Below are 12,778 nucleotides of genomic sequence, written 5' to 3' on the forward strand. Positions count from 1 at the left end.
CAACTACTCCTGTGGTAGCTCATTATGTAAGGAGAGTGATTATTATTGTATTTATTGTTTGGGCTGAAAGGTCCCTAGCGAGGTCAGGCCCCTTGTGCTAGGCACTGTACAAACACGCAGTGCTTACCCCGAAGAGCTCACACAGCCTGTACACACGGAGCCAGAGGGGGGCGGGCGGCAGAGGCACAGAGAGGGAAGGCCCCTGTCCAGGGTCCCCCAGCAGGGCAGTGGCACAGCTAGCTCTCCTGAGTGCCAGCCCGGGACCAGGGAGCGGCTCCTTTAGGCCGCGCACCGGCCGCGCCGCCTGTCCCCGGCCGGCCTCTCCTGGCCCTTTAACTCGCCGGCGGAAGCGGCTGCGTGGCCGGTGCCGGCTGCCCAATGGGGATGCGGTTCGCGGCCCATCACTTCCTGGCCCTGCAGCCGGGCCGGCACGAGCGAGGCTGAGAGAGCCGGGCCGGGGGAGGGGCCGCACCCGCCACCAACATGCCCTTTGACTTCAGGAGGTGAGTGCGGGGCGCCCCCCGCCCCCCAGCGCGCGGGGAGGGCCCCGGGGGCTCCTTGCGCGCGGACCTTACCGCGGCGCGAGGCCGGGCTCTAGGGCCCCTAGTGCACGGGGGCGGGGAACACCCGGGGCATCCCATGCTGTCCGCGGCGATATCCGCCGGGGCGTCACGCGCTGGGGGAGGGGTCGATGTAGCCCCTTCCCTCCAGCCGTGCATGGTGTGGGGGAAGAAAAGAGTCACAGGATCCTTGCAGCCCTCGGCACCTTGGGGCTGCTCCTCCTCCCCGAGCTGGTGACTTGTTCAGGGACATTCTTCCCTTGCAGGGTGCAGAGCACAGTTGTATCCGTTCACCAGCTAAACCTGGCCTGGCCTCATCTGGGGACGCTGAACGCCCCCACCCTCTGAGCGCTTCCTCCCACGTGTACGTTAGTTCACAGGGTGCAACCTGTGCGAGTGTCTCGTAGACACTGGGTAGAGCTCGCTGAAGCACAGGCAGGGGTGTGATCTTTGCGCAAAAAAACATGTTATTATATAACACCATAAATGTGCCCAGTGCGTTGCAAAAACAAGGTGAGGTCCTGACCCAAATTGCTTATGACCTCACATGGGCTGAAATGAAACACAAGCTGCAGAGCAGGCTGGGGAGAGGGTGGGGAGGCCACGTTAGGGCTGGGGTGGGCAGGATACCAGGGGAAGGGGACTAGGTTTTGAGAGGGAAGGTGCATGGGAAGTTGGAGATTCTTCCAACAATGCTGTTATGTAATAATGTTGTGTAAAGTGGGTGTCGAGGATCTTTATAGAGCGTATTGAGGGCATGTGGGCATGCTGGGTGGAGAGGTAGAACCCTTTGTATGATTCCTAAGCTGGCTGGGTGGAGGTAAAGCTTCATTACTTAAGGCCTGGTCTACACTAGGAGTTTATATCGAATTTAGCGCCGTTACATCGAATTAACCCCGCACCCGTCCACACCACGAAGCTATTTAATTCGACATAGAGCTGTCTTAAATTCGACTTCTGTACTCCTCGAAAACGAGAGGAGTAGCGCTAAATTCGAAATGGCAATATCGAATTAGGCTAGGTGTGGATGGAAATCGACGGTAATAGCTCCGGGAGCTATCCCACAGTGCACCACTCTGTTGACGCTCTGGACAGCACTTCGAGCTCGGATGCTCTGACCAGCCACACAGGAAAAGCCCCGGGAAAATTTGAATTCCTTTTCCTGTCTGGGCAGTTTGAATCTCATTTTCTGTTTGGACAGCGTGGAGAGCTCAGCAGCACTGGCAACGATGCAGAGCTCTCCAGCAGAGATGGCCGTGCAATCTAATAGAAAGAGGGCCCCAGCATGGACTGATCGGGAAGTCTTGGATCTCATCGCTGTGTGGGGCGATGAGTCCGTGCTTTCAGAGCTGCGCTCCAAAAGAAGGAATGCAAAGATCTACGAGAAGATCTCTAAAGCCATGGCAGAGAGAGGATACAGCCGGGATGCAACGCAGTGCCGCGTGAAAATCAAGGAGCTGAGACAAGGCTACCAAAAAACCAAAGAGGCAAACCGACGCTCCGGATCCCAGCCCCACACATCACGTTTCTACGAGGCACTGCATTCCATCCTAGGTGCGGCCGCCACCACTACCCCACCAGTGACCGTGGACTCAGAGGATGGGATACTGTCCACGGCCGGTTCCTCGTCGGAAATGTTAGCGGACGGGGAAGATGAGGAAGGAGATGAGGAGGACGAGGCAGTCGACAGCGCTTGCACCACTGATTTCCCCGACAGCCAGGAGCTCTTCATCACCCTTACCGAGATCCCCTACCAACCATCCACAGCCGTTACCCCGGACACCGAATCAGGGGAAGGATCAAGCAGTGAGTGCTTTAAACATCTAAACATGTAATTTTAACATAACTGGTCCACCGTGGTAACACACGTTCCCACGCCATGAGTCCAGTAAGTAGTCTGGGATCATGGCACGGCACAGCATGGCGGCATACGGCCCTGGCCTCTGCATGGTCTCCCGAAGCATTCTTCCCCTCTCGCTCTCCGAGATCCTCATTAGAGTTATATCGCACATGACGCCCTGCTTTAAATTAGGGAGGGGAATGTTAGTATTGGGACTGCTTTACAGCCACGCGGTGGAGGCGGCAGAGGGGCAGCATACAGTGATCTTTCCCGGGGACAGCCGCGAGGTGGTGGGACAGGGGCAGAGCTCATGCTTCCCTGATTGCTGCCAGCAGAGAGTGGCCTTGCATTCAGTGCGAAAGGAGCCCAGTGCTACTATTACATTTTTAAGCTGCCACAAGTCTACGGCTTACCATGTTTTCCTGCAACAAAAGTAGAGGTGTCCTGCCACGCTTCTCTGATCGCAACTGCAAGACCCCAGGCACTGAAGGCGAGGGCCGAAAATTCGACCTTGTCCTGTGTGCGCATGTGAAAGGTCCAGTGCATGGTGTTGTTCACAGAGAAAGACTATGTTCTTTGTTAGCAACTTCATTTATCTGTCTCAGGAATTTACTCCCTTTTTCCCATTCCCACAGACACATCTGCGACTGTCTCCCAACCCAGCCTGGCATCACACTCCCAGAGGCTAGCGCAGATTAGGAGAAGGAAGAGAAAGACGCGTGAAGACATGTTTTATGAACTTATGGAGTGCTCACGAGAGCAGGCAGCCCAGACGACACAGTGGAGGGAGAACTTGTCACAAATGCACAGAGCAGTCATGGAACGGGAGGAGAGGTGGCGCCAGGAGGACCAGCAGGCTACTCGAACCCTGCTTGGACTAATGAGGGAGCAAACGGAGACGCTCCGGCGCCTAGTGGATGTTCTGCAAGACCGGAGGCAGGAGGACAGAGCCCTGCTGCTGTCTATCTCTAACCGCCCTCCCCCGCCACCAAGTCCCACACCCCCCTCACCAAAAGTCCAAAGAAGGAGGGGCGGCAAGGGCCGTTAAAACTTTCAGTCGGCCCCTGCACACTGCTGCAGCAATGGAAGGCTCTCGTTCCAAAGTTTGAAAAGCCCTTTCCTACCCATCTCACAATAGCCCACGTCCAAGTTTCCTCCCCCCCTTTTCATGTGCGGTTCATAATAAAACATCTGTTTCTGTTAAGTACTGTTTCCGAGACTGTCTTTTAGAGGGGATTCTGTCTGAAGGGGGGGAAGGGGTTTGTTACTTGGACAGGACAGTCACCTGTAGCAGGCTACAGAGGCGGGGGCAGGTCCAGCATCAGGACACATACACAGTACAGTCACCAGTTACCCTGGTCAGTCTGGGAGGCGGTTTTCATGTTCTGGGGTGCGAGGGGGTTGATCTGTGACTTTGTGGCGGGGGAGGGCAGTTACAGATCTTCTGCCGCGGTCCTTATCCTGGATCACAGAGCCACGCAGCAGGGGATCTGTTACCCTCCGCCCCCTGCCAGAAAGTCACTTGGCCGACACATACATGCAGTCCCGCCCAGGACTGCTGGCAGGCTGCGTTGAAACAACCAATCCAGCACTGCGGAGCCTGTCATTCCCGGAGTTTAGAAGCATCATTTGCATCAAAACAATAAACCAGCCCCCCGCCACAGTCTGCGTCCCCGGTTTAAAACATTCCCGCGAAAACAGTAAGAAAGAGAACCTTGTTCAGTAACAAAACGGAACAGATTTTATTTGTTGGGAAGGTGGGGAAGGGGGTATGTAACTTGGAAGGATAGTCAACAGTAACTGGGTAAAGAAACGGGGGCAGGTTCAGTATCTGTGTCCACAAAGTGAACAGTCACTGGAGACCCTGCTCAGTCAGGAACCTGGCTTTCAAAGCCTCCCTGATGCACAGCGCGTCCCGCTGGGATCTTCTAATCGCCCGGCTGTCTGGCTGGACGTAATCAGAAGCCAGGCTATTTGCCTCAAGCTCCCACCCCGCCATAAAGGTCTCCCCCTTGCTCTCACACAAATTGTGGAGCACACAGCAAGCAGCTATCACAATGGGGATATTGGTCTCGCTGAGATCACAGCGAGTGAGTAGGCTTCTCCATCTCCCCTTGAGACGGCCAAAAGCACACTCCACCACCATTCTGCACTTGCTGAGCCGGTAGTTGAATAGTTCTTTCCCTGAGTCCAGTGCGCCAGTGTAGGGCTTCATGAGCCAGGGCATTAGCGGGTATGCAGGGTCCCCGAGGATGACTGTAGGCATCTCCACATCCCCAACAGTTACTTTGTGGTCCGGGAAGTAAAGACCTTCCTGCAGCCGTCTATACAGACCAGAGTTCCTGAACACCCTAGCGTCATGAACCTTGCCAGGCCATCCAACGTAGATATTGGTAAAACGTCCCCGATGGTCCACCAGTGCTTGCAGCACCATGGAAAAGTACCCCTTTCTGTTGATGTACTGGCTGGCCTGTTGGTCCGGTGCCAGGATAGGGATGTGAGTCCCATCTATAGCCCCACCGCAGTTTGGGAATCCCATCTCGGCAAAGCCATCTCTGATGAGCTCCACGTTTCCCAGGGTCACTACCTTAGATAGCAGTAGCTTGACGATTGCCCTGGCTACTTGCATAACAGCAACCCCCACGGTAGACTTGCCCACACCAAAGTGGTTAGCGACGGACCGGTAGCTGTCTGGCGTTGCGAGCTTCCAGAGGGCTATGGCCACTCGCTTCTGGACAGTCAGGGCTGCCCGCATCCGGGTGTCCTTTCGCTTCAGGGCAGGGGACAGCAACTCACACAGTTCGAGGAAAGTCCCCTTCCGCATGCGAAAGTTGCGCAGCCACTGGGATTCATCCCAGACCTGCAGCACTATGTGGTCCCACCATTCTGTGCTTGTTTCACGGGCCCAGAATCGCCGTTCAACAGTATCAACAAGACCCAGTGACAGCGAGATGTCCTGGGCGCTGGGTCTCATGTTCTCAGAGAGGTCGGAGCTAGTGTCCGACTTCATGCCGTCACGGTGGTGCCGTAGCCTCCTCTCATGATTGATCTGCAGCTGCCTCTGGTACAGGTGGAGGAGAAGCTGCGAGGCGTTGAGAACTGCCACAACTGCAGCGATGGTCGCAGCGGGATCCATGCTCGCACTGCTGTGGCGTCCGCGCTGTCAGTAATCAGAAAAGCGCGCGAACTGATTTCCCACCGGCGCTTTCAGGGAGGGAGGGAGGGAGGGCGTGAGTGACGGACGGATGACGACAGGCGCCCAAAAGCACCCTCGACACATTTTTTTACCCAGAAGGCATTTGGGGCTCGACCCAGAATTCCAATGGGCAGCGGGGACTGCGGGAACTGTGGGATAGCTGCCCACAGTGCACCGCTTCCAATGTCGACGCTTGCCCCGTTAGTGTGGACTCACAAAGTCTCACAAAGTCGAATTACTGTCCTTAGTGTGGACACACACGTTCGACTTAGTAATATCGATTCCACATAGTCGAATTAACTAAAATCGAAGTACTCTCGTAGTGTAGACAAGGCCTTAGACACTGACAGTAACAAAAGAGCTGAGTTGAGCACTCTGCCTTCTCTTTCTCTCCTTGCAGGGAGACACACTGACAGGTCTTTGATCCCAGTATAATGCTCTTACCAAGCTAAAGCTTCTCTAGGGGGCTGCCTGATATAATAAGGCTACATGTAACTAAATCTTTGTGTGTTGTTGCTACTGACAGCACTGAAATTCTCATCAATCAAAACAGCATGGACATCTCAACCTGTACTTGCCTGCATTCGTGTTAGCAAACTATGTCTTGAGACACAGACCTATAAATGAGGTTGCCATGCATGCTTCATGTAGCCTCATAGAGACTTAGATTCATACTCAAAATTTTTTTGAAAAACAACAAGGAGTCCAGTGGCACCTTAAAGGTTAGTCTTTAAGGTGCCACCAGACTCCTTGTTGTTTTTGTGGATACAGACTAACATGGCTAACCCCTGATTCAAAAAACTTGGTAAATATGGACTTGAGGTTGCAATGGCAAAATCGTTCCCTGTGGTCCTTGTGCTCTTCCTGAGCATGAGCTTTTAATTCCCCAAACTTGCACTGGAAGAGCAGAAACTGTGCAGTTAAGGTATCCTCATGTGCCCCTTACAAGAGTGTTGGGCTTACAATTAAAAATGCAGAGTAAACATTGGAGAACTGGAAAAAGTAAAGTTAAGATGATACTTCCCACCTAAGAAGCTATAGAACCTTAGCTGTGCCCTCTTTGGGATACCTTTGATTTCAGGAGGTGAGATGCTAGAAGGAACTGGGAACATCACAGTACCTTACCTCTCCCAAACAAAACTGTCATTTTCTCTGTGCCCACCATAACTCCAAATCAGGACTCTTATTTATACAGTTCAGTGGGATTTTCTTTGTGTTCTGTGAGGCACTATTGATCCAGTGGGTAATTGCTTCTAGTGGAATGAGCACAATGGAGTATTGCTTAGCTGGAAACAATGCAATTTCACTAAATCCTACTAGATTGTGGGGGGTCTGTGGCTTCAAAGTCCCCTGTCTGATTTGTGTGAAACTTGGTGGTAGAATTATTCCTCAGCTTTGGAGATAGGCTGCCAATTTCAAACCTCATAGGCCTCTATTTGCAGACAGTAGAGGTGTGTGGAAAAATAGGGCTTATAATGGGATCTGGAGCAACTGCTATAATAGTATGCGAGGGAAGTGTGTTTCAGGTGGCTTGATAAATGCAATTCCTCGTGTTCCAAAGTTTCAAAACCCATGTGGAAACACAAGCTCACTAAAATAAAGAAAAGGGCTGATGGTTCACAACATGATGAGACAGAGAAATTAAATAAATCTGGGGTTATAAAGTTTGATCCAAACTTCCCCAAAATTTGGAGGTGTTGGTTCAGAGCTATTTTTTGAGAGATTTCAAAGTCACAGATAAACTTTGCATTCTTTGTTTCTTTGCCACCCAGAGGGCTAAAAATAGATTTTTTTTTAAGGCATCATCTTACATAATGTAAACTAACAAAAAAAAAAAAAAAAAAAAAAAGAGAGAGAGGAAAAAAAAGAAACTGTTTAGCTTTCATCTAAGATGACAATCATAAAATGGTCAAACTGGTATATCCCAGAACCCAGTCGTTTTATGGTACAGAAATTAATTGTCATGTCTGACAAAGTAAAACTATACAGTGTTGTTGCAGCTGTGTTGGTCCCAGGATATTAGCGAGACAAGGTGGGCGAGGTAATATCTCTTATTGGACCAACTTCTGTTGGTGAGAGACAAACTTTCAAACTACACAGAGCTCTTCTGTAAGAACTGTGTTGCCCGGTAGAGTAGCTCTAGATAGAGTGGATTGCAGTAGTCTGGACTGAAGATGATAAAGGTATGAATGGAGTGAGGTCTTCATCTGCCAGGAAAAAAACACAACCTTTTGGCCAGCCGAACATGAAGGAATGTGTATTTGCTGCCCTGAATAGAGATGAGACCAAGACTACAAATCATCTTAAGACGAGCTACAGCCACAGCTTCTCACCTCCTAGATCAGTAGTGACCAAAATCGGCCTTTTCACAGCTTTTCAGCAACCAGCATATAAAATGAGTTGGCGAGTCCCAATCCATCTACTAGTGGACATGGATACATATCACAGATACTAGTAATTGCATGAGAGGCGATAGACTGAAGAGCCTATGAAGACTGAACACCTCACTCCTATAGGAGTCAGGTGCATTGTTGGGGGCAGTGTGGAGAAAGCTTGTGCTGTTGCCTGTGCTCTGTGCAGTATCTGTTTGTGGATAAATAGAACTTTTATCTCCTGTGCTGTCAAGCTGTCCATTTTCAAGAACACCGAATTCATTTCAATTTAAAATATAATGAAATGTGTTCACTTGAAATTAGTTTGGAATGAATGAACAACCAGTCTGGCCCAGAGAGTATTAGCGTTTTAATAATACTTGAGCACTTATCTAGTGCTTTTCATCTTCACAGCATTTTATACATAATGACTAATCTTGCAATCTGTCTGTGAAGTAGGTAAGCAATTAAGGCCTTACTTTATAGGTTGAAATCTTTGGTGCATACTACTTTGGGTCTGCATTGTTAAGACTGAAGCACATATCATTCAGGTACATACCCTTCGCACAGAACATCTTATCCTAGTAATGCACACAGGCTTGCTGCCTTTTTATTTTCTCAGCCAAAATTTGGCTACAAAAGGAATACAAATGTTTCCGCACAAACCCCAGTCTCTGTTTTTCATGTCAAAACACCTTCATCCCACACCATCCTTTCTACTACAATTGCCAAACAAGTGGGGCTGCAGGATTTATGGGGAGCTGCAGATGTTTCTAGGGACCCAGGCTGCCTCCATGTGCAACTTCTTTGAAAGTTAGAAGCATGCCTAAGTTAAACTGTAACTTTGGCCCACCTTGAATGGGGATGGTAGGGCAAAAACTTGTCTAATGCATGATGTAACAGCTTGCTAGACCTTGCTTCTGCAGAGAGCAGCATCTCTGAGAGGAAAGAGACCTTGGAATTTTAAATGTTCTTCATAATTCTCAGGACAATGAACAGGTCAAAAATATCAGCGTGTCTGTGCATTGGAAACTAGGTAACAAGGTGGAGAGAGAAACTTTGTCACATGTATTATTGTTGTCCTTGTGGCTGACTGCTTTTCCGGTGTCTGGCGGTTCTCATTTCAAAGCTAGTCACAGATGGCTGTGGAGTAGCCACTGAGGCTTTTGAATTCTTTCAGGACCATTAAACGGCTGTTATTCAGCCTGGGAGCAAGTATAAACTAGAGGAACTGTAACTCAGATCTCGTTTTAACTGTGGGCAATTCCGAACTTATGTGCTAACAGATCCAAGTGCTCTGCTATTCTGGCGTTGGATAGTAAATCACCATTTATAGCTAATGGAGCAATTCAGAACTTACTTCCCATCATGTAATAATTTTGCTGGGTTTTTTATTGCTTGATGATGTGAGTGGAATAATAGAGCTCACCAGTACATTGGGCACAGGTTTCAGAGGCATGGGGAAGGAGCCAGGCTTACAGCGGATTTAGATTTAAATGTTAAGGCCTAGTCTACACTAGAAAAGGTTTGCCTTTACATGTATAGCTATATCGGCAAACCTTCCCAGTGTAGATGCAGCTTATAGTGGCAAAAAAAAAACATTTTTTGCCTGTATAGCTTATCCCAGTTCCCCAAGCAAAATGAGCTGTACTGGCAAAAGCATTTTTGTGCAAGTACGACTGTATCTACACCAGGGCTTTTGCCAGTATAAAAAAAGTCACACTCCTTAACCAAAATTACTATATTGTACTAGCAGAATTTTCTAGTGTAGACCTGGCCTTAGACTGGAAGTGCTCAGAGGCAGGAGCTGTCTCTTATTCTGTTGGTATGGAGCCTAGCACAATGGAGCCCTATTCTCAGTTGGCCCCTAAGCACAACTGTAATAAACGTGGTGGTTTTTTTTTTTTTTTTTTTTTTTTTAAGGAGGCTGTCCCTGGGATGACTTTTTGTAATCCACACTTTAAAACATACTTTTTGTTGGGGGATGAGCAAATGTTTGCTTCAGTTCTTATTTGTCTTTCCTGAGCCGGTAGGACCATCTCTAATTGAAGCTGACATGCTTTCAACCTTGTTGCTTTTAGTGGAGGGTAAAGCATATATGTGTGGTGTTTTTAAAGCTTAAACCCATCCATTGTGATGGCTAATGGACAAAGTGATGCTTGAATTAGCCAGCCTGGAGTATTTGAGAAGCTGATGAAGCAGATTGCAGCAGGAACTATAGGGCAGAGTTATGTTGCCCTTTTTCTCGCCGCCTCTACCCCAAATATTAAAAACTGGCTTCAGACTGACAGATTATTGACTACTCTAAAATCTTACAAAATTTCTCTTCTGAATTCTGTGATTCCATGAAGAACTTCTGCATTCACTTGTGAGCCCTAGGAAAAGAGCTTTGTTTTCAGTCCTCAAACTTCTGAAGAAGACACACAAAACTTTCCTTCCTGACTCTTTTTTCTTTGACAGATTCATAAGGGTTGCAACTCAAAATCCTGATGTGACACTCAAAATGCTGATTAGCTGGGAGTTGGGTGAACATCTTTTCCATATCCCCTTTTCTATAAATTCACCATTTGTGTATTTTTGAATAGAGTTTCTGACTAAATGACGCATCGCTATTTCCAGATCCATATCAAATGCTTAATGGAAATGTACATATTTGGTCGATAGTTTTAATTTGGAGTCTCCAAGGTGCTTTGTGGGGACTCAAATGAGTCTGTATTGCTGATAGCCCAGTAGTAGTTTGCACTGCACCAATCTGTCTGTTTGCTCTTGCTGTGTGTTGTTTAACTAGCTGCATTAATGCACAGTGGTAGTTCATTTGGCAAAAACACACTTTTTCCAATGAGCTCTGGGTGCCCTTTGTGTAGAATATAAAGTGCTGGTGCTAGGTAGCAGTGGGTGTGTATTTCTGTAAGGGTGGGGAATTAATGCCAGCTTTCCACTTCCATGGCTTTTTGCTGATGAGATGTGTTGGGCTTATTTTTTTGCTTTAGAATCACAGTGTGTAAACCTTGGTATGTGCCCTATAGTAAATTAACCTCAAAGTGGCAATTCTTCAACAAAAAAACTTCAAAAACAGACTCCAATGTGAAGCTGCAGAACTGGAATTAATTTGCAAACTAGATACCACCAGATTAGGCCTGAATAAAGACTGGGAGTGGTTGGGTCATTACAAAACCTAAACTTAATTTCCCCAATACTAATTTCTCCCTACTGTTACTCACACCTTCTTGTCAACTGTCTGTAATGGGCCACTCTCTTACCACTTCAAAAGTTATTTTTCCTCCCTTGGTATCCTGCTGTTAATTGATTTATCTCGTTAGACTGACCTAACACTTGGTAAAGCACCTCCATCATTTCATGTATTTATACCTGCTCCTGTATTTTTTACTTCATACATCTGATGAAGTGGGTTCTAACCCACGAAAGTTTATGCCCAAATAAATTTGTTAGTCTCTAAGGTGCCACAAGGACGCCTCGTCTTTTTTAATGACAATAATTCCTGATGTTCATATCATGCCTTTATTCAGCAGAATTGGTAAAGGTCCTCCAAGGACTCTTGTATATGATTCAATTGGATGCTGTACTCTTTGCTCCCTGACCTAATTTATGCATGTATAAGTAAAAACTATAGTGTTGCTCTGTGCTGTTAAATAGCTTCTGCTTTACACTCCAGAGATAGTTATCACTTTAACAGCTAATAAAAATGCAGCTAAGCGCTTGGTTACACAATACTTGTCATTCCATATTTTTTATATGATAACACGGTCACCGCTGGGGTGGAAAGGGGTATTTGTTCACCAGTGATACAGCACAATGTAGAGTGACACACAACCTCTCCAAATGCACCTGATGCGGGAACCGTATGTAGTTGCCAGAGTTTGGTATCATTCAGGATACTGCCTTGCCCTCAACTTTGTTTAAAATAAACAAGATATCATTGGGGGAGAATTGAGGGGAATTATTGTGGAATCTCAGGAGTTAACTAGACAAGCGAGAACCTGAGCAAGTATTGGGATGCGCAGAACCTCTAGAAGTGTCAAGAACTTTAGTGAAGCTTGTGCTATAGGTAATGTGATTATATAAATACTACTTTCTTTCTAGGTATTCTTAATACCCCTCTGTTCCTTCTAAAATCTAATTACTCAAGTGCAAGGTTTTTACTCCGAACACAGAAGAAAAATATTAAGCTTCAGTTAGCTTTGGCTTGTTTCTTCTTGACTTCACTTTACCAAGATATTTGTCTTTCTCAGTACGTTCATTGAAGCCACGATCTTCACTTTGTGACATCACAGGTCATTGACTTGCAGTTGCATCAGATATTGCGCACAGGATTGTAGCAACACTGCATGAATTAAGCAAGAGTAGTGGAAGCTGAGAGAGCTTGAGTGTAAAACATATGTACATACCTATTGAAAAGATTCATAGATTTTTATGGCCAGAAGGGACCATTAGATCAGTCTGACCTCCTGTGTGACAGAGGCCACAGAACTTCATCCAGTTACTCCTGTATTGAGCACAAAAGCAGGGAAAACTTAATCTGTGAAAGGCTGAAATAATCTTTTCCCCATCCACACTGCAAAATCTCCCATGTCCTAAAGCAGTTTTCTAAACTCTTGAATGTGTGGATCGTGATCAGTGCTCTGAAATCAGAGTTAATGGGCTAGTTACTATGAGATAGGTTGCTGTTCATTGACTGAAAACACCCATTGTAAAGAGACTTCAGCTGGAGAGAGTGTGATAAAAGGCTGGCAGCTTTTGAACTGGTTTTGCAGGTGGTTGTAGCATTTAAGAAAAATCTTCCTTAATGAAG

General features: G+C 47.4%; 1 protein-coding gene across 1 annotated transcript in view; it reads left to right on the forward strand.

Annotated features, from left to right (window-relative positions):
- The first annotated feature begins 460 nt into the window (after positions 1-460).
- The window catches only part of ERGIC1 (endoplasmic reticulum-golgi intermediate compartment 1), a 109,908-nt gene continuing 97,590 nt past the window's right edge, over positions 461-12,778 (forward strand). The window contains exon 1 of the mRNA XM_065410023.1: positions 461-503. Within this exon, the coding sequence (XP_065266095.1) occupies positions 484-503 (20 nt within the window). The 5' untranslated portion in view covers positions 461-483. The remainder of the gene's footprint in view (positions 504-12,778) is intronic.

This window comes from Emys orbicularis, chromosome 8 (genome assembly GCF_028017835.1).
Source record: "Emys orbicularis isolate rEmyOrb1 chromosome 8, rEmyOrb1.hap1, whole genome shotgun sequence".
In the NCBI taxonomy this organism is placed as follows: Eukaryota; Metazoa; Chordata; order Testudines; family Emydidae; genus Emys; species Emys orbicularis.